Genomic DNA, 21,325 nt, shown 5'->3' with positions numbered 1-21,325 from the left:
CATGTCAAATTACCACCACACCCTTGTTTAGTCATTGTCCTTGCTCAACTGTCTTTGAGACGTTTATGGGCTATTTAATAACCTTTAATCAAAGAGTGCCATCTCAGATATATGCCCATGTTCAGTTCTGTTTTGGTCTCCCCATGTTTTCCTCATACTCCTCTTGTGCATGGATGAATTATCTGTCAGCTGCCACGTCATCACACAGACGACGTTGAAAGTGATTCTGCCTATCAGGCGGAACTGGATTAGCGGTGTTTATACATGACTCGCCAGAGCTTCACACAACCAGAGGCTATTAGGATGCTGTCAGGCAACTAGACTGTGGCGTGCTCCTCCTGTGCTGCATGCAATCTACCCATCAGGCATTAAAACAACATACGTTTGAAGCTTTTGTTATCTACTGTCGTGGCATTGTGAAGGGATTATTCCTATGAGTCACAATAAAAAAGAGTGGAATAAGCAGTTGAGTAATAGTGGATTTCACTTCATTGAAAACTTTTAAACTGTTATTTTTGGGGGCTAAGCCGCACCCACTAAGTTTAGAGAGGAAAAACAGATTTGTACGTAGTCTTCTCTTTCAACACAAAAAAACTGGTGTTGAAGTCCAAATACCGAGGGTACGGAGAGTTCCATGGGTTACCTACACTACACTTGCGACACCCCTAGCAGCAACAGAACCAATTTTGGGCAATAGCAGTAAGAAGGCGGAACAGATTATGTTTGACCTTACAGATGTATCTACCTTTTGATTGTTCAGTTCCTGTGTGATGATTTTAGCCTGCTTTCTGAGATGACACAGCGTATTTTGGAGCTTCACTATCGGGGTTGCAGGATGGGACATCCCAAATGATTCACAGGTTTATTTTAAATGACAATGTACGTTGCACAGGTGGTCAAAACACCACTATGGTGAGGGTAGCAGGAATGTGTACAAAAAAAACCCAGAAATATCGACAGTCACGGGAGAATACACAGAAGGAATAGTGTAGAAAGCAACAGTGGTGTTCACGATCCTGCTGTAAATTATTATTTGTGTTTATGTGGGCGATGAGGAAGTGGATCAGACATTTTGATTAGCCTGTTGGGATAATATGCAAATGGTGAGTGAATTTACTCCCATCACAAACGTTGGGTCATACTGATTCTTATTTACAGTATTCATTTATTTCTTAACCATTTTCAAGCTTCAACCGTTTGAAATAGTTATGTTAAAACTGAATATTTTCTTGAAAAAACTTTTTACTATGTTAACAAAAAAGCATGCTAAACAGGGCGGATGCTAACCAAGGTCCCACTGTTAATACAGTTAGTGGCCATGTGGTCAAAAAGAGCTATGCTTTCCTTTCCACTTCATACTGCACTCCAAATCAGCGTTAAATCATTTTTTTAAGGTGTAAAAAGAAATTGACCCACTCTAAAACATACAAGTCCACATACTCACCATTGTTAAAACCCTCCTCTTATTATTTTCTCTCTCTTTTCATCATCTTTTGGAAGAATAGCAAAAAAGAAGCATCAAAAGACAGACCTTTGAGGCGTTCTTTGGTGAAAGTTTTGGTAGGTTTCTGAATTGTACGACCTTGGAGACAATCTGCTTGCCTATAACAGATTTTCAGTTAACATCCAGTCACTCATCTCTGTTTCACCTCTTTATGCAAAAGTTGCACCTGCAACTTTTCTTTTCTGCTGGCCTTTTTTTCCATTTACTTTACAAAAAAAATAAATCACATGGACACCCTGTTAATTTCAGCATTGTTGGCTCTAAAATACTGTATACCAGGCATTCCCTAATAATAACCATTCACTAATCAATTTTGTTATGAATAAATCATGTGTCCAATTAACTTGTGTCTCACCTCCCTGCTCTTTCCTGTCTTTGACCCATCCCTTTTGCTTCACTCTCCTTCTGTTTTCACTCTTTTTCTTCCACTTATCTCTCTCTCTCTCTCTTGCTCTCTTTCGCTCTCTTTCTCCCTGTCTTGCCCCCCCACACAGATGCTCCCAGCCGTCCAGATTGACAGGAGTGATGGGATGTGTCAACTAGGTATTTCACCTATCCCAACATTTTCACACCGCAAAACAGAGGGACTGGTTTAGGTAAATCTTTAAATTAAGTGGGGTGGAGAAATTTGGTACCCGTCACAAAAATAAAAAGTTAAAATTAAGTGTGAGACAGGGAGCCTCTTTTTATAAAGCATATATAGCATGGGGCCTCCGCTACTCTCCATCCCCTATAAACACAAAAAGTTGTATTATTGGTTTTGGTGGTTTGTCCACTGGGGTATTAAAATAACTGAAAATAACAAACATATCTGAAAAAGTGTATGAAAAGATTTTTAGTTCTTGCACTTTATAGTATACCTTATTTTCTGGACTATAAGTTGCTCCGGAGTATAAATCGCACAAGGCCAAAAATGCATAATTATGTAGAAAAAAACCCCATACATAAGTCGCACTGGCGTATAAGTCGCATTTTTTGCGGGTCATTTATTTGACAAACTACTTGACCAAAACAGACATTACGTCTTCCTGGAAGGCAAGTTTTAACAACAAAAAATAGAGAACAGGCTGATATGGGGTTATTCAGCTACACAAAAAATAAACATGAACAGTGTTTATGTCACATAAACAGTTTTTTTAATGTATAAGTCGCTCTGGAGTATAAGTCGCAGGAACAGCCAACCTATGAAAAAAAAAAGTGTGACTCATAGTCTGGAAAATACAGTGTCTATATATATATATATATATATATAATACCTTCCAAAAATAACCCGCAAATGGTGATATCCACAAAGTAGCCAGCTTTATTTTTTACAAGATTTTTACACATTTTAAGACTGTAAAACCCCTCATCATGCACTTTTTAATTTTTTTCTCAAACTGGCATTAACATTTCAGATTTTTCAAACCTTTGTTTGAATATTTTGGCTTAAAACTGCAACAATAGTGCTCTCTGCTATTGTGGAGTCACATCATCACCTCTTTGTGCCTGCACAAAAATACAAAAAAATTTTTGAAACATTGAAAGATAACTCATTGAAAGATAACTCGATTACAATTTTTAATATCATTGCAAGTTCTTTGTAGGTCTGACATCCAAAACAGTGCAGTGCAGCAAAGTGCACCGGCAGATTGCTTCCTGTTTCATTTCCACATTTTTTATGAATGTCATGTTTTCTGGAATATTCTGCTGTGTCTCAGATATTTTCCACTCTAACAAGAAACTAGATTTTCTTGTTTTTTATGTTGTTGTTTTTTTTTTTTTTTTTACATATAGCTAAAATAACTTAACTTTACTAGTTTTGTGTTTGGACCAGTTAGGCATTGGTTTACTGTCTATTTTTATGACTGTCTGGCTGATTAGCAGACCAAACAATCTTTCATAATGCTTTTTGGAAAGCTGCCAGTTCTGCATTCTGAGCAGTCAAAATGATGGGACTCGATTAAATAAAAATATATATTTACATACTTTTGGAAGAGTGGTACCTGTGACAATTCTGGCACTGGAGCCTTTTATTAATGAATTCTGTCAACGACTCTGTCTCTTGAATACCAGTATTGACGAAGGGACGTGGCAGACCTTAAGGCCTCGTTTTACACAAACAAAAGTTGCCGTGACACCAGAATGAAGACAGACTACCTACTGTTTTTTTAGGATTTCAATCTCACACTCGTACTGTTATGCATGTTGTTTCATTTGTCTTCCTTAACTTTGAACGCTCTCTGCATCCTCGCTCTCTCTCTATCTCCTCTCTTCTGCTACCTCCATGGACAACTAATTTTCTGCCATACTTGAATTATTGATGAGTAGTTCAGAATTCCAACAGCTGTTCTGGATTGGACTGTTGTCTGTACAGCCGCTGTAGAACAGCAAAGATGCTGGTTGTCGTTCTATTTGATAACACTGGTCTACAAATTTTGGATTCGATCTGCTTCTGAGATATACAAAAGTGGCTAAATCTCATTTATTTTGATGAGATGAACTGAAATCAGTTGATAACTATGCTGGTTAGCTGATGTATTCGATATATTCAATGATATTGTTTTACATCAAAATCTGTTTATACAATATATTTACGAATTTCTGCTTAAAAATAATTATTTTGAAAAGGTTTAAGTGGCACTTCTTTATCTGTCAAGAAATATTATACAAGACATTTTTCAAGACATCAGGTGATTGTATATCTTATGAAAAACGAGCTAAAGTATCACGTAAATCAACAAAGTTCCCCTTTTCACTATCTGAACGGTACTTTTATACTCAGCATATATACTCATATATATATATATATACTCATCCCAGACTACATTCTAACAGTAGTGAGTAAGCATAGATGGATTCCACTTTCCCTGATATAATTTCTCCATTGCTGCTTTGTGCTGGTGGAATCCCCGTGCTCATCACTCACTTCTCCACAGTTCAATTCGTTGTAGGACTTTAGGATGTTTGCCACCAGCTGCTTATAATTATCTGCTTTGTCGTCTCCAAGAAACTCTGATGCAAAAGTCAGGTTCTGCCATCGTTCATGAAATTTGTCTACAAGAGACGGATTTCTGTAAATAAAAACAAAATATTTTATGTCAAAACTGACATTCATTAAAATGAATGAATTGGAATATGCAGACAGGGTTTTAGATAAATCTGGTTGCTTGTAGACACCACTATGTTCTGATAAACTACTGTTTTTGCCTCATTTTGCATAAATTTCTTATTTTGACTTCTCACTTTTTCTTTATTAGTGACCTAAACCAAGAAAACTAACAAACTACTTTTGTTCCGGAAACATTTCGCTTGTAGACCAGTGTAAACAATGATTGTAGGGAGGAGGGAAAATAAACAACTTTGGAGCATCTGATGTGAACTTGAATTCATTTAATCCTGATATTAATCCCAGTTATCCTCTGTCTTGTTTTCTTCCAAGCAGATAAGACGTCTTTGGATGATGTAATCAGACTGAAGGACTCATCTGCAGTGTTGACGCCGGAGCGAGACAAAGGCGGGAAGGAGGAAGAGTGGGTGGACTCTGGTGATACAAACATGGGCGTGGGCAAGAACACCTCCTCCAAGTCAATGGACAGCGGGAGCGACGGAGGGAAATATGAAGAGGAGAGCAAACACGGAGCGGACTTCTACCCCATTCCGGTACATGCATGTGTTTTCAAGATTCAGATGAATTTTCCATACATGAAAGACATACAGAGAATGAGGATGCACTAAAACTGACTAAAAACTTGATGGTACCAAAAAAAAAAAGATACTGCACAAAGTCTATAGTGCAAAACCATATATCTTTGTGTAAAAATATCACAAGTAGTTGTTGTTAAGTGTGTGTCTTCCTGCCCAGGGGTAGAGGGTGTAAGTAGTCGGAAGAGTTCAGCTTCCTGAAGGTCTGGTACCTTATTCCTGAAGGCAGAAGGCTTAAGTGGCAGTGAGAGGGGTGCCACAATAAAAGGAGCACTTTCTCACTTTCTGTTTTGGGATCTTGTTTGCCAGCAATGTGGTGTTTTTGGACCACCATCCTCGGAAATGTGTACCTTCAGGAATCTGGTGCTGCTCACCCTCTCCATAGCAGTGCCATCGAGGATCAGTGCTGTTGCGCTCCGGGGGTATTTTCCTAAAGTCCACAATGATCTCTTTGGCTTCCTCAGACCGAAGACAAGATTGTTGATATGCTGGGGAATGATTGTGTTAAATGCTAACCTCAAGTCCATGTGAGTCCTTTAAGTCCCGATGGGTGATACTTGGGTGGAGGGTCATAGTGATGGATTCTCAGTGGACCTGTTTGACCTATGTGCAAACTGAAGCAGATCATGGGAGGGAGCATGGATTTAATGTTGACCTGCATGACCAACCGCTCAAAGGACATCCTATCCATCCATCCATCCATGGATGGCTGTATGGATCAAAGGCAAAGTAACACACCCAAGTATTAACAAGGGTGTTGTCCACCATATTAAGCTATGTGCTTGCACATATACGATATGTTCTGCATGACCGATGCCTCAAAGCATTTCGCAATTATTTTTTATTGGCAAAAATGATAGAGGCAAAGTAACACACTCAAGTATTAACAAGGGTGTTGTCCACCATATTAAACTATGTGCTTACACATATAAGATATGTTCTGCATTACCAATGGCTCAAAGAACTTAATAATGTTTTTTTTTATTGGCAAAAATGATAGAGGCAAAGTAACACACTCAAGTATTAACAAGGGTTTTCCAAAATATTAAGCCATGTTCAGACTGCAGATATTTGTATTTATATGTTCATGTGTACGGTTCATGTTAGTGTGAACAGCACAATTCAGATTTTTTCAAATGCGACTCAGGCCTCATTCGTATGTGGTTATTGATCCGGTATGACTGCAGTATGAACAGACAGGTTGCATATATCCGACCTGTACGTCTTTGAATGACAGTAATGCTGTGCTTACTGAAAGTTCCATAAAGATACTCACCGATGTTGGCAAAAGCTCTTCTTTACATATTTTTTCATAGTTGTCAGTGAAGCGGCTTAAGGTTGCTGCCACACACACACACACACACACACACACACAAACACACACAAACACACACACACACACACACACACACTTCTCGGAACAAATACAGCAGAACATACTGCTCTAGCTGAAATTCTTCTTCTCGTTCTTCTTAATCTGCTGTTTGAGAAAATATTGACTCCTGGTCCGACCGTCTCATCCCGGGCGCGGTACGTTCACATCAACAAGTCACATTTATTTGGTGGTATGAACAACCACATTAAAAAAATCTGACTTCGGCATCTCATACCCTGCAGTGTGAACTTAGCCTAAGAGAAATGATAAAAAGTAATAGCAATTTTTTGTGGCTCAATCAACAAAACACACACAAAACAATTTCATTCACAATCTTTAGAGCTCAACTTTAAGTATGACATTAATGGTAAACTGATTCGAACCTCAAGTATTACGGAATGTGACACTTTTGCATTGTACAAAAAAAAGTAGCCGATATAAGCTTCAGACATCCTTCCCTCCAAAGCCTGACCCGGCATTTCGCTATTCCAGTGCCCTTTCGTGATTACATTACAAAAGTGGCCGTGAATCCTGTCTGCTTTCATGTCCTGCTGGTGCTCACAAAATCACAAAGGGGAAGGAAATGTGACTGATTTTTAGTTTCCTCCTTGGTTGTCTTGTGGGATTGTGAAGAGATGTTTGTGATACCAAAGCTTCCACTTATTTACTTAAATGTGGTCAACATATGCATGTCTAGCAATAACACTTAGGGGAAGTGTCTCACGTGCTCATGTCTGTAATATAATAATAATTCTGACACCATCCAGTGTTAGATGAGGTGTTAGGTAGGTAGATAGATTGGTAGACATGTAGCTGGATAATAAAAGTAGATATGACAGATAAAAAAAAAATATATATATATATATATATATATATATATATATATATATAATAGATAGAGTAGAAATTATGCAAACAGACGGACAAAAGTGCTCATGGCACCAAAATATTTATTGCTGCCACCCAACAGCGAACAACTATAAATGGAGTCAAGTGAAGTTGTGATTATCAAACACCCCTGAGCAAGTTTTTTGAGCAAAGCAAAGAAAGTGAAACATTCACAATAATAACATTCACTGATATAGTGTTGTGATGAGTAATTATCAATAGATTGTAGTTGTTGGACATTTACAGAATAAGCGCTGTCGGTTGGCACTATTATCAATTTCGCAAGGCAGAGCTGCCTCCATTTGTTGGCAAATACTGAGCATCTGACAACCAGTATGTTGTTTGACAGGCAGTGATTGACAGATCTATGCAGAAACTGCATGATACAAGGTGAAAGACATATTTGATAAGATTCCGAGACTATATCTGGTAGAAAAAAAATTCTATTTGCTTTTCTATGGTCAAACTTATTCTGATGTGTTTTCACTCACAATTCCCAGTCTGGGTTGAGGAAAGATAAAGTAGCTGATAGTAGAAGCACCTTTCGGGTGTAATAATACAGTCCCAAAGTTTCATTTGAGACACGTTATCTAAACCAGGGGTGTCAAACTCAATTTACCTGGCGGCCACTGGGGCTAGGGTCTGGGTGAGGCTGGGCTGCATTAGGTTAAAAAAAAAAAGAATATATATATATATATATATATATATATATATATATATATATATATATATATATATATAAAGAAAAAATATAATAAAATATGAATAAAATTAAATATTAATAAATATATATAGAATATAATAGTCTTCAACGCTTCTGCTATACCCTCCACTTTGGTTCTTTGCAAAAGCTCTGATAAAACATTAAATTATAATAAATTATTATTAATACATTTTTATTTATTATTAAATTATTAAATCAATGTTTAATGTTAATTTTTATTTTTCGACACAAAATAAGATGGAAAAATAAATAAGCAAATCAAAAAACAAATGAAACAAGTGAAACAAATTAACAAATTAATTTTTATTTATTATTGAATTATTAAATAAATGTTTAATGTTAATTTTAATTTTTTGAGATAAAATAAGAAGGAAAAATAAATAAGCAAATTAAAAAACAAATGAAACAAATGAACAAATTAATTTTTATGTATTATTAAATAAATTTTTAATGTTAATTTTTATTTTCAACACAAAATAAGATGGAAAAATAAATAAGTAAATCAAAAAAACAAATTAAGCAAATTAAACAAATTAAACTTTCATATCAAGGCGGGGGCCTCATTTGGCCCGCGGGCCGCGTGTTTGAGACCCCTGATCTAAATTGTCCTTGAAATGTGCATCTGATGTGGCTAATTTAAAAAACACATTTTGTGTTCAGTTGTGTTGTCATCGACTAATATTTGCACACACGTACATCCAGAACATGAACCAAAACTGCACCATGACAATATGAAAATACTGTTTTCCATGCAGAGGTCCTTCTCCAGTCTACGACCGGCTTGTTGTTTTAGTGATGAAAAATGTAAAGAAAAAAGGCACCATTTGTCAACATCTTTCATTGCTGTTGTTCACGCCAAAAATACGATTTTTTTGTGTCATAACCACTTTAAGTGATCGTGATTGAAAATAAAAATTCTATAGCAGATATATGCACCAAAAGAGTACAAAACATTGAAACGTCATACATACGTACAACCCAGCAAACTGTAATCAGGATTTTTTTTTAAATATTTTTAAATGTCAAACATCATTTTGTGTGGGCAGGTGGTGGTAAATGGAGTGGGTGGAGCCAATGGAGACCAGGATACAGAGAACACAGAGCTGATGGCCATCTACGCTAAAGATCAGGGAGTGGAAAAGGTGACCGGATTGTGTTTACCTCGAATGTCATCATGATGATTGTCAGTCACATGTAAAAATGCTGACTCACCCCACATGTTGCAAGCTCTTAACGTGTTGGAGCTTAGTCAGTGCTTAGTCAGAACAGTTAACAATTAAACACGAAAAACATATTTCTGACATTTAAAGACTGTAACATAATACAGTAGAACTTTGGTTCTTGAATGCCCCACTTTTTGCATGATTCGGCCACAAAATCTTGCCCCAGGTTTCGTATCCTACAACATTAAATGTGACAAACTAATATGTTTGCCCCGTACTGCATCTTTCCACGGAATTGAGGCCTCCAACCATAGCACCCTATGTATTGTCGACTCGCTGTCCGTACTGTGAGGTTGGCAGTGAAATAACCCGCTATGGGACCACAGAAAGTAGCAGGTGTCAGCAATTTGATACAGAAGGCAAGAAACACTATTGAATTTGAGAAACAACGCAATGCAAATTGGACAGGTTCGGAGCATGTGTCAATGGAGATTAAGAACAACGGTGGAGTGTGCGCATGTGTGCGCGCGAGTGTGTTGAGGAGCCTATGGTAGTGGAAGAACACATTCTGAAATCCTTCCCCGACACCTTGCTTGAGTTCCAAAGTTCCAATGTACACAGTTTCTTTTGAGTGATCTTCTGAACACACCAACTGCATCACACAATACCTCCCTTTTTCAAATGCACACTTTTCATGTCACTGTGACTTTGCACTTTTCTGAGCTCGTGAAATTACATGTAGGGGTCGCAAACTTTACCTTTAATGTTACAATCTTTTTAAAAATTTTATTGGTACTCTGGTACTTCTTTTTGTCACATGATAAATTGATGATTGACGTGAACTATGTCATTTAAAGAGAATATACAGTGTCTCTTTGGCTATATAAGCATATGCCACATTTCACGCCATGCTACTTAGGACCTAATTAAATTAATTATCTGTACATTCCACTCTGAGTTGCTGGCCCAAATCAATAAAGATCGTCATGATGTCACGCTCCTGCTGACACCTCAATGCTCCTCTATTTGAGAAGCACTGGCATATGAAAAAGCCAATAAAATGTTATGTGTTTGTGTGTGTGTGTTTGCTTAGAGCTCAATGTCAGAGACGTTGGACAGCTCAGACAGTGCGGATGTGAGGAGGATGGACATGATTTATATTATAGAAGACACTCCGCCTTGGTACCTGTGTGTGTTTTTAGGGCTACAGGTAAATACATGTTCTTTCTTTTTACCTATCACGCTTATCATATTATGTCTTATGAGTATTTGTTTTATGGGAGTATAATGGGGTGTTGCATTGCATTGCAGTAAAAAACACAGTTTTTTTTTCACCATACAGTGTTAACTCGACGCCCTGTATTGTGTTTTTCAGCACTATCTAACATGCTTCAGTGGAACCATAGCCGTACCATTCCTTCTCGCTGAAGCCATGTGTGTTGGCTTCGACCAGTGGGCAACCAGCCAACTCATTGGGACCATCTTCTTTTGTGTGGGGATCACCACCCTCCTACAGACCACACTGGGCTGCAGGTCCACACACGCTCGCAAAACACTCAAACATCCATCCACATGCACTTCAAACCCTGCTCTTCCACTCTTAAGCTCTCAACAGTGATGTCTTTGCCCCCCCCACCCCCCCATCTTCTTCATGTCATCCTAAAGTGTCTTTAAGTGAGTGCTTGCCTATGTAACGATCGTTAATCCTCAGATGCGCATAGAAGCAGCCTAATCCGCTGTGAGGGTTTCAAAAATCCCAAGTCTAATATGATCCAATTCAAGGACAATTTCAACAGTTTTGTGTTCTGTCCGGCTCCACACTACCCTATGACTACTTTATCAATCAAACTTACACAGTACAGTACAGGTTACAGAGTTTCATGGCTACCAACCACTACCATATCATAAACCCATATCATACACCCTGGACTGGTTGCAGGCAATAGCAGGATTGGAAAGTTGAGCCTCATCCATTATTTCATCCCATTTAAACATTCATTCATGCATTCATTTTCTACCGCTTTTCCTCACGAGGGTCGCGGGGGGTCCTGGAGCCTATCCCAGCTGTGTTCGGGCGAGAGGCGGGGTACACCCTGGACCGGTCGCCAGCCAATCACAGGGCACATATAGACAAACTAATTGAACTCAGGTCTCCTAGCTGTGAGGCCTGTGCGCTAAGCCCTCCCATTTAAACATGTTATTTAAAAATAAAAAAAAGAAAATAGATTTTTTTCCCATGGTCGATCATGTAATTTTAGTCAAATTTTCAGCTCCCGAAATTTCAGGAGAATTTGATGCGATCATTGGTCAAGGACATTTCTTGAGAGCCCATTCCCATTTCAGATGGAGATGACGTCTCAATTCTTTTGTATGTGTGTATTTATAGTGTATTTACGTAAATTGATTTTTTTTTTTTGGGTGCCCAGGTTGCCTTTGTTCCAGGCCAGTGCTTTTGCCTTCCTCGCCCCATCCAGAGCCATTCTGTCACTGGACAAATGGAAGTGTAACAACACAGGTAAGGCCTGTTTCGGTACAGATGAATTGACTGTTTGCAACCAAGCTTGCAGAGAATAACCTGTTATTCTTATCATATTCTTGTTTGTTCCTTCTTTAGAAATACTGGGGACAAACGGCACAGAGATCCTCCACACAGAGCACATCTGGCATCCCAGGATACGAGAAGTGAGACAACAAAAGACAACACAAATTAAACACACAGACTTGAAAGCTGGGGAAGTGGTCAGAAGCGAAACGCCAAGCAAAACAAATGAAAATAACATTAATATGTAGACCAAACGTGACCTCCAGCAATATGTTATTCAACCTTACTTGGGTAACTGCTTACTCAACAAAGGTTGAAGAGTTGCCAAGTGCACGCCACTTCATAACACGTTTTCTAACGGCAGCCTTGTGACTTCACATGGTCGCAGATCTTGTTGATATACATTAACCTTTTCTGCCTGTACACAGCTGATTGGGTAACAGTTTTCTCTACCGTGTAATGAACGTGAAATTGAATCAGGCTAGAAGGAAAGGATTGACTCATTGTATGTGCAACAGCAGGATAAAAGATGAAAACAAATGAGGACAACCCCATTAAGAAAACCCTCAAAGAGTAGACATGTATTTTTATTAAAGATTTAATTATTAAAGCCTACTATGCAAAATACACTTTTTCATCCCCTGTTATGCAAAATACACATTTTAATCATGTTGTAACAGTAATATGTTTCCCTAGAGCTTGTTTACTTTAGGAGCACCAAAGGTGAGAAAAATCTAGCATCTCCCTCACTCATTTGCACCAATTTAGAAAGAAGAGGCGCTTTTTCACATTCAGTTGTACGTGATATATGGCATCTATTACAATGTATATGTAAAAAGTAGGTTGGAATGGAATAGTGCCTCTTGTAGCCACACACTGTCGGAGACGGACGTGGACAAGCACATTAGCATTTAAGAGTACTGTTACACTAAATGGCAAATTCCTAGTAGGGTTTACTAAAATCACTTTTAACTGTCTAAATTACAGCAATAGATTTTGGATTACACACTTCCAATACACGAGTGTGACCTCACTTGTGACACTTGTGACAGTTACTTTGTTAATGTTAGGAAAAGCTGTTTGACCCTGTTTCATTTTGGTTCAGATCCAAGGGGCCATCATTGTGTCATCTCTGGTGGAGGTGTTTATTGGGGCGCTGGGTCTGCCTGGGCTCCTCCTGAAGTATATTGGGCCTCTGACCATCACCCCCACTGTGGCCCTCATCGGCCTCTCTGGTTTCCAGGCTGCAGGGGAGAGAGCGGGCAAACACTGGGGCATCGCTATAATGTAAGTTCACACTTACATTAAGATGTCTTGCTCAGGCCGCTGCTGTGTCATCATGGCTCTTTGTGTCATAGCCACAGGGCCGCATGGACATGATAGGCTTTGTAATTACCACTGACTTGCTTTTTCTCATGCAGTTAAGACAATTGATTTGTCTTTGTAGCCTGTGGGGCCTTTTTAAAAGGGGAAATGCAATATGTTTAGACCAGCTGGGATGAGCTTGTTACATTATAATCAATCTTGCATTTATGCCACATGTACACCTGTACACATTCCACCTGAGCTATTGACCTGCAGCTTTAAATGACTTTTACTCTGAACTCAGGATCATTGTTTGTGTCCGCAGGACTATTTTTTTGGTGCTTCTCTTCTCCCAGTATGCCAGAAACGTCCACTTCCCATTGCCTGTCTACAAAGCAAAGAAAGGCTGGACTACCTACAGGCTGCAAGTGTTTAAAATGTTCCCAGTAAGTGTACCCTTAACTCTTGATAAATGACCTCTGACCTATTTTCTAATTGACTTACTGATTATACGTATCCATTGTAAAACATGTTTGTTGTTCCTGTTGGGAGTTGGAATGGTTTTCCTCAAGTGTGCCGCCATGCAGCAGAATGAACATTAGGCTTTTTCTGCCCTCTGCTGGCCATAGAGGCATAAAACAACTGCATAGATAACTACTTATGTATAAACATTTCGACACACAGACCATGCTAGTTAAAATACTTCTGCCTTCAGTGTGATGACGTTTTACGGCAATCCATGCTCACCATCATCTTGGTGTCAGTTTGTAATGTGCTGCACATGTAATAATGTAATGCGTACCTTTTTTGTAATTTTCCACTCCAGTGTATTTTTAACGTTTTAAAGAGGCACTAAGAAGTTTATAGAAAAAACGGCAAAATAATTGCAAAATAACGACTTCCTGGAAGGTTGTAAGTAGGGTACTGTCTCTGGCCACAACATTTGTTACACTTGTACATTCTAGATTGATACAAAACGAGACTTGCTTAAAACTTATAACTTTTGCAAACATAATGCATACAGTAATGTGAAAAAGTGTCCCTTCCTGATTAGTTCGTTTTCAGATGTTCACATCATAAAAAAAATCTAAATATCAGTCATTGACAACACAACTGAACACAAAGGGGTTCTAGCCATCTGGAAAGAGTTAAAGCTATTTCTAAAGCTTTGGGACGCGAGCAAATTACAGTGAGAGCCATTATCCACAAATGGCAAAAACATGGAACAGTGGTGAACCTTCCCAGGAGGGTTCCGCCAACCAAAATGACCCCAAGAGCACAGCGACAACTCATCCAAGAGGTCACAAAAGATCTCACAAACACATCCAAAGATGCCTCAGTTAAGGTCAGTGTTCATGATTCCACAATATGAAAGACACTGGGCAAAAACGCCCTGCATGGCAGACATCCAAGACGAACAAAAAGATCATTAAGCTTCATCTCAATTTTGCCAGGAAACATCTTGATGACCCCCAAGACCTTTAGGAAAATACTCTGGTGTAGGTGTGAAGGTGTATGTCCCATTACAACTGGCATAAAAGTCATTCTGAATTTCAGAATAAGAACATCATACCACCAGTAAAATATGGTGGTGGTAGTGTAACTGAAACATTTAATGTGACAAACATACAGAAAACAACTCAAATCAGGAACGGGGCACTTTTTCACACCACTGTATCTACAGTATATTGGCTGTGCGTGATGGACAAGGTATTCGAAACATGGCTCTGTGTGATGCAGCCTAATTCCCCACCATCTGTTGTCATATTTGATGGTTGTCTCCACTTGTCATACACCTAGATCATCATGGCCATCCTGGTGTCATGGCTGCTGTGCTTCATCTTCACGGTGACAGACGTCTTCCCACCTGTGAAAGACAAATATGGCTACTACGCCCGCACAGATTCACGCCATGGGATCCTCTCAGCTGCACCCTGGTTCAAGATCCCATATCCCTGTGAGTGTTTCCTTTTTATCACTTCCAGTGGAGGCCTACACTGCCCTGCAGAGCAAAGCAAGGACAGTGAGAGATGGCAGAAACGTTAAGTCTGAGTCAATGTTTGTTTATGCACATATTTTCTAATCATTGTGTAGCAATAAGAATTGGAATCCCAACAATTTCTTTTTACCCTTTCAGTCCAGTGGGGGATCCCTACTGTGACAGCTGCAGGTGTGATCGGCATGATGAGTGCGGTGGTTGCCAGCATCATCGAGTCTATCGGCGACTATTACGCCTGCGCCCGTCTCTCGTGCGCCCCTCCGCCACCTATCCACGCCATCAATCGGTAAGCTTTACTCTCTAGCCCGTTTAATCCAGTTTATTTGTGTACATCCTCACTGGTTTGTCTCCATAGGGGGATATTTATCGAGGGCGTTTCCTGTGTGTTGGATGGTCTTTTCGGGACAGGGAATGGTTCCACCTCTTCCAGTCCAAACATAGGTGTTCTGGGAATAACAAAGGTATTTATTGCACCTCACTGTGACACTTGGCTTGTATTGGGCTCAGGGAGTAGAGCGGTCGTCTCCCAACGTTAAGGTTGCGGGTTCAATCCTCAGTCCTCCCATGGTCATTGATTTTTTTTTGGTCTCTCCTATGAGGTAGTGCTTTATTCTTCCAGCATTTTACAACATCATGTCATGTAGCGACTTTGAGGACAGCCCATAGCTACTTTTCTTACTGAAACGTTGGCAAAAGGGGATCTCAACCGCCTTTCTAATCCTGATCTCTGTAGGTGGGCAGCAGGCGTGTGATCCAGTACGGAGCCGCTATGATGCTGCTCCTGGGACTTGTGGGTAAATTCAGCGCCCTGTTTGCCTCGCTGCCCGACCCTGTGCTGGGAGCACTGTTCTGCACCTTGTTTGGGATGATCACAGCGGTGGGGCTGTCCAACCTCCAGTTTGTGGATCTCAACTCTTCCAGGAACCTCTTTGTTCTGGGCTTCTCCATCTTCTTTGGTCTGATGTTGCCCAGCTACCTCAAACAGAACCCGCTGGTCACAGGTGGGTGGAGAAGAACTTATTTTTGGTTTTTTGTTTTAGCATATACTGTTTAGTAAGCCTGGATGAACTAACATGTGAGATCACCTGTGGGTTGATGTATAAAGTCAGCATTTTACAATTAAAAAAAATTGTAATATGAGAGGTCATTTCACAAGAATAAAATTTTAATATCAGAAATAAGTCAGTTAAATTGATGTTGTGTTATCAATTTTAAAAGCAAATTTAAAAACAAAATATTACTTCCTAATTGTGATTTTACTTAGTGTGGCCTTGTAACAGTAATACTATATTCCACAGGCTGTGACTAAACTTTTATTTTTTATTTTATTTTTTTAAAGGTATTGCTGAGATTGACCAAGTGTTGAATGTGCTCCTCACCACGGCCATGTTTGTAGGAGGCTCAGTGGCTTTTATTCTGGACAATACTATTCCAGGTGAGACGGTTATTCACAGTTATCTACAGATGGTTAAAACGTGTGATGGGCAATAACGTTAATGTTATCTGTGGTCAGGCTCTCCTGAGGAGCGAGGAATCAGGAAGCTAAAACGAGGCTCGGGTCCGAGTGCCGCCGAGCTGGAAGGGATGCGCTCATACGACCTGCCCTTTGGAATGGACTTCATTCGCAGACACGCTGTCTTCAAGTACCTCCCCATCAGCCCGACCTTCGCCGGCTATCAGTGGGGAGGTCTGTGGGAAGCCTGCAGGAGCAGGGCGGGACACGGGGATGCGGGGAAGGGAGGAGGAGGTGGAGCCGTGGAGGGAGGCGCCACTCAGGGGGAGAGTCTGGCATAGCCCGACCAAATAGTGTGTGAATTTGGGAGCAAGGGAAGGTACACTGAGCGGAAAGGATGTGAGAGCATGGTGCAGGATGTGGACAACATGTGAAGTGTGTGTTTTCTTGTGTCACTTCCCACTATGCTATCTTTAGCATGCTTAAAGCAAGTTGCAGCCAGCATGCTCCCAAAAAGATGCCACCATGTGGAGACTAGTTGGTGTGTCTGCATGTGTGCATTCATTACACTGGCACTTTAACACTCGATGATCACTTTTTAGCACCTAATCGTTTCTTTTTATAATCTGCCAACCTAGAATTATGCAACAAAAAGGTCCCAATGCACATTATACATGGACACACACCAACAGCCCTACAAAAACTAGCTTCGACAGCACTGCAGCACAAGGATGCATGTCTGCCTGGTTCAAAGGGGCCGTCAGGCACCCTCAGCTCAGTGATGGTTTACTTTTTCTTCTTTATGCTGTCTCCATAGTCCAGAATCTACTTCCTCACTCCCTGGCAAGCAACTCTAAACTTAACCGGCACTCAATTTACATCAAGGATGATCTAATGGTTTACTTACAGTGCCAGTCAAAAGTTCACTGGTGCTGTTGTGTGTGTGTATGGCGTCAGCATTATCCACACTTGACATTTATATGAGCAGAATCCCCAAATCAGAATGCCCTTGTTCTATCATTTGGATATTTTAAAATGACTTCCTGGAGTTATCCTCACTTCCGCTACCGTTATTCTTGCCAGTGTTAATGTAAACATATGTTCCATACAGGCAGCATTGTGGCACATGTGCTAAGCACATCTTCCTTTATAGTGTGCATGCTCTGATGGGTTTTCCGCGGCTTCCTCACAAAGTCCAAAAACGTGCATGTTAGGTACATTGAAGACTCTAAATTGTCCATAGGTGTCAATGGTTGTTTGTCTATATGTGCCTTGTGATTGGCTGGCGACCAGTCCAGGGTGTACCCCGCCTCTTACACGAAAACTGCTGGGATAGGCTCCAGTATACCCGCGACCCTAGTGAGGATAATGCTCTGAACAATTAATGCTGAGTTGCCATTCTGTGACTGACCTTTAAACAGCAGCCTATGTAGTTGAGACTTGAGTAACAGCGCCTGGACCTGCTACACTCCATTTTGCCTCATTTTCTTCAAGACGGTAATCCAACAACTGATTCCACAGAATCCACCTCTCTAGCCTTACTGCATGAGCTAATACAGGTAGTGGAAGTGAGGGTAGCTCCTTGGAAGAACAACCAAAGTGGTTCCAGTGAAATCTCTTTAAAGCGGTTCCACATGGTACCTCAGCAACGTGGCCTTAGCTAAGAAATTACGTCAAATTCCGGCCCTTGAAATGATCTCTTTGCAGGGATTCTCTGTTACGTGTTGGATGGGTGACGCTACACTGTACAACTTCTCTTCAACGGCGCCTGTTAGTTACAGTTGCAAAAGGTGCAAAGTTGGTTATGTAACAAGCGTTTGACACTTTTGCTGATGCTGTTTTCACTCATTCACTCACTCCCACCTTATAGTAGTAATATGATAAACACGTGTTAAACTGGGTAAAATATCACAAATTGAAAACGTGTCCAGTTGAGATTTGGCAAATAAACCAAAAAGTGACTTAGTTTTTTTTAGTTTTGTTCTGTTACCAAAAAAAACGTAACACGTTCCCCGTTATGACCTATATTTCAATTAGTTTTTTAAGCTATTTATTTATTTATAGGAGGTGTGTCAGGCTTGGCTGAAGCATGTCTCTGTGTGTCTTGCACAATGGTAAAAGCTAATTTAGGATTTCTTAGTCTCGCCGTATAAAAAAAGATGAAAAGCCACCCTTAGCTTCAGCTAACTGCTATAGATTGTTTACCTTATAAGGCATCGTGGCTGCTCCTGCTGCTGCTCTCCTATTCATGTCAGGGCCTTTTATGATTTCATATATTTAAGAGGTGCCAAGAATATATTCTCGTTAACCTTTAAATGTTGATAGAATGGACCACATTATACTACTGGGCCTTAAGTCTTTATTTAGCTGACTGTTAGTGGCCACTTGTGTGGAAAGATGTTAATACTCGGGATGGGCATTGAATTAGATTTCACCTTAACACCAGTTCATTTTTTGTAATCCTGCCTAGATTGTTATTCCACAGATATATACGTACTATATTCATGCGACTCTTTCAATTTTTCAATAACAGCTCTACTGGTTGCACTCTACTGTTTCATTACATGTTTACCATAAACGCTCTAATTATAATAATTATATGGTGTTTATTCACTTCCCGTGCCACTTTGCACTTTAAATTTCTGACTCTATCACAGTTTTCCAAAAATGTATTAATACCTCATGATGTTTGGTGGTTGAATATGCCCTAAAATTATTTTTTAATGCATTTTTAAGTGACTGTTGCGTATTTTTACCTAAATTAAGAATTTTCAAGCATAAAATACAAAGCATAACAAGATATTACGAATGTAGTTCTCTATATTGGTCACTAGGTGTCAGTAATTGTTGGGTGAGGTGAGCACCAGACTTGACGGCCGGAACACCAAGTTATTATTTAGGTTTATATCATCTCGCATCAGGCACAATAATTATAATAATATTAGTAACATGTTGCGGCCATTACCCGCGCAAAGCTGCAACTCAACTCTGAACCCCCGTCGCTCACTCAGGTCCCCGAGGTGAACACATAGTAACACGAAGACAAGTTTTATTTATGTCTTAAATGCCGTATTTACTCATAGGTCAATTATATTGAGCCATGCAATTCTAAAGGTGACTATAGGGGTGTTATTTCATGTTAAGAGGTATTATGTTACAAACCCAATTAAGACAGGTTTGCTAGGCTCTAACGACACAAATATTTCATTCAAAGAAAATTTATCACGGTCGGGTTGGGAACCAATTAACCGTGATAAACGAGGGACTACTGTGTTCAAATTACTTCATTTTTCTAACTTGAATGATTTAGATCACATGAGAAAGTGGAAAGAAAAATGTGGCTCTCTGAACAAGTATATTGCACAACACAGTAGAAACACAACCAATGTTGCAATTGCGGTCAGGAGCTAACTGCTCAGTCTACATTAATGCTAATATGGCAGGAGTAATGTGCCTGAATTTCACACCAACAGCTGCCGAGCTCCAACATTTATAAGCGCATGCAGAGGTAGATAAAGCTATTTGTTGTGCCCTGTCGCTAATTACAGCGGTAGAACACGTACGCAGAAACTGCTTAATAGAATAGAGGCGTTGATTGGAACGTTTAGGGTAAACATTCCCTTTCTGCACCATCAACAAATTAATTATGATGCCCATCCCTGGTTAACATGAAACAAAGGGTAAAAGAAAGATGTAACTTTTGACTCTATGTGACAAAACATCACACAGTTCGCGCAGCCTCGCACTTATGCAAGTGGCACTTATTACACACACCCTGCCTCTCCTGTCCTGCAGTGTTGGGTGTACCCGTTTTTCCTTCCCGGAAAGTCGTACTGTTGATGTTTAAGGACGCAGGAGAAAAAGAAAACGCCTGGCCTCCTTATTAAGAGCTATAGCTGCAAGTCAATGTGGTTGTCGTGGAAACCCGCCTCATCACAACATGGCAGAGATGATTCTCTGATTGGCCGATGTATTCTTACAGAACTGGACCTCCTGTATTGTTTACTGACTTGAAGCAGCAGGTGGTTTCTAATAAGGTGGCCAGAGGAAGTCCCATTCAGTTCTTATGAAGGGGGTGCTACATGTAGAATATTCTTTGGTGTATTTCCTGTTTCATCTTTGTAACTGTTCTTTATATATATATATATATACATATGTATGTGTGTGTATATATATATATATATACACACACACATATATATGTAAATAATACACATGTTTTTATTGCAAGCAAACATTTGTAAGGAAGATCATAACTTTTAATCTTAAATCATGCTGGAAAGTGCACTGTTTTGTTGTACTTAAAAAAGAAAACATTTTGATCAGCTCGTGTTTTGGGGAAATCTTTTTGGATTAGGTAGTTTTTTTTTATACTCGAACAGTGCTTTTATTTCAGTCATTAACACATAAAAATCAAAGAACAGGCTTAATACTTAACAATTTTTGATTTAACTGAGTCAAGTTTGCTCAATTGAACTTTGGAAGATAAGTTGTGTAAAATAATTGTAGCAACCAAATGTTTTATTCTTTGTTCCTGATATTTAATAAGATGTTTCAGAATGTACCGAATGAGTCTTTTGTCTTCATTTGACTTTTTATACTACAACATTGATTCTCAAAACTGTGCTATGTGGACTCCATCTAATATTACTCAGGAATACCAGAGAGGTTGGTAATGTTAGACATAC

General features: G+C 39.5%; 1 protein-coding gene across 10 annotated transcripts in view; it reads left to right on the top strand.

Moving 5' to 3' along the window:
• slc23a2 (solute carrier family 23 member 2) overlaps positions 1-21,201 on the top strand; it is a 34,396-nt gene extending 13,195 nt beyond the window's left edge. For 3 of the 10 annotated variants that reach the window (XM_058069918.1, XM_058069915.1, XM_058069916.1), the window contains exons 2-16: positions 1,999-2,047; positions 4,929-5,146; positions 9,222-9,317; positions 10,432-10,548; positions 10,714-10,871; positions 11,765-11,853; positions 11,953-12,020; positions 12,986-13,167; positions 13,511-13,631; positions 14,986-15,142; positions 15,323-15,470; positions 15,540-15,645; positions 15,918-16,185; positions 16,524-16,619; positions 16,698-21,201. In XM_058069918.1, coding sequence (XP_057925901.1) covers positions 1,999-2,047; positions 4,929-5,146; positions 9,222-9,317; positions 10,432-10,548; positions 10,714-10,871; positions 11,765-11,853; positions 11,953-12,020; positions 12,986-13,167; positions 13,511-13,631; positions 14,986-15,142; positions 15,323-15,470; positions 15,540-15,645; positions 15,918-16,185; positions 16,524-16,619; positions 16,698-16,978 — 2,154 coding nt within the window. In that variant the 3' untranslated portion in view covers positions 16,979-21,201. Of the gene's footprint in view, positions 1-1,998; positions 2,101-4,925; positions 5,147-9,221; positions 9,318-10,431; positions 10,549-10,713; positions 10,872-11,764; positions 11,854-11,952; positions 12,021-12,985; positions 13,168-13,510; positions 13,632-14,985; positions 15,143-15,322; positions 15,471-15,539; positions 15,646-15,917; positions 16,186-16,523; positions 16,620-16,697 lie in introns of those variants that run through there. The other 7 variants (XM_058069922.1, XM_058069919.1, XM_058069920.1 and 4 more) reach the window with 4 other exon arrangements.
• Positions 21,202-21,325: the final 124 nt, after the last annotated feature.

The sequence above is a fragment of the Doryrhamphus excisus genome, chromosome 4 (assembly GCF_030265055.1).
Source record: "Doryrhamphus excisus isolate RoL2022-K1 chromosome 4, RoL_Dexc_1.0, whole genome shotgun sequence".
NCBI lineage: Eukaryota > Metazoa > Chordata > Actinopteri > Syngnathiformes > Syngnathidae > Doryrhamphus > Doryrhamphus excisus.
The sequence above is the reverse complement of the archived record's forward strand: the minus strand, read 5'-3'. Positions and strand labels throughout refer to the sequence as shown.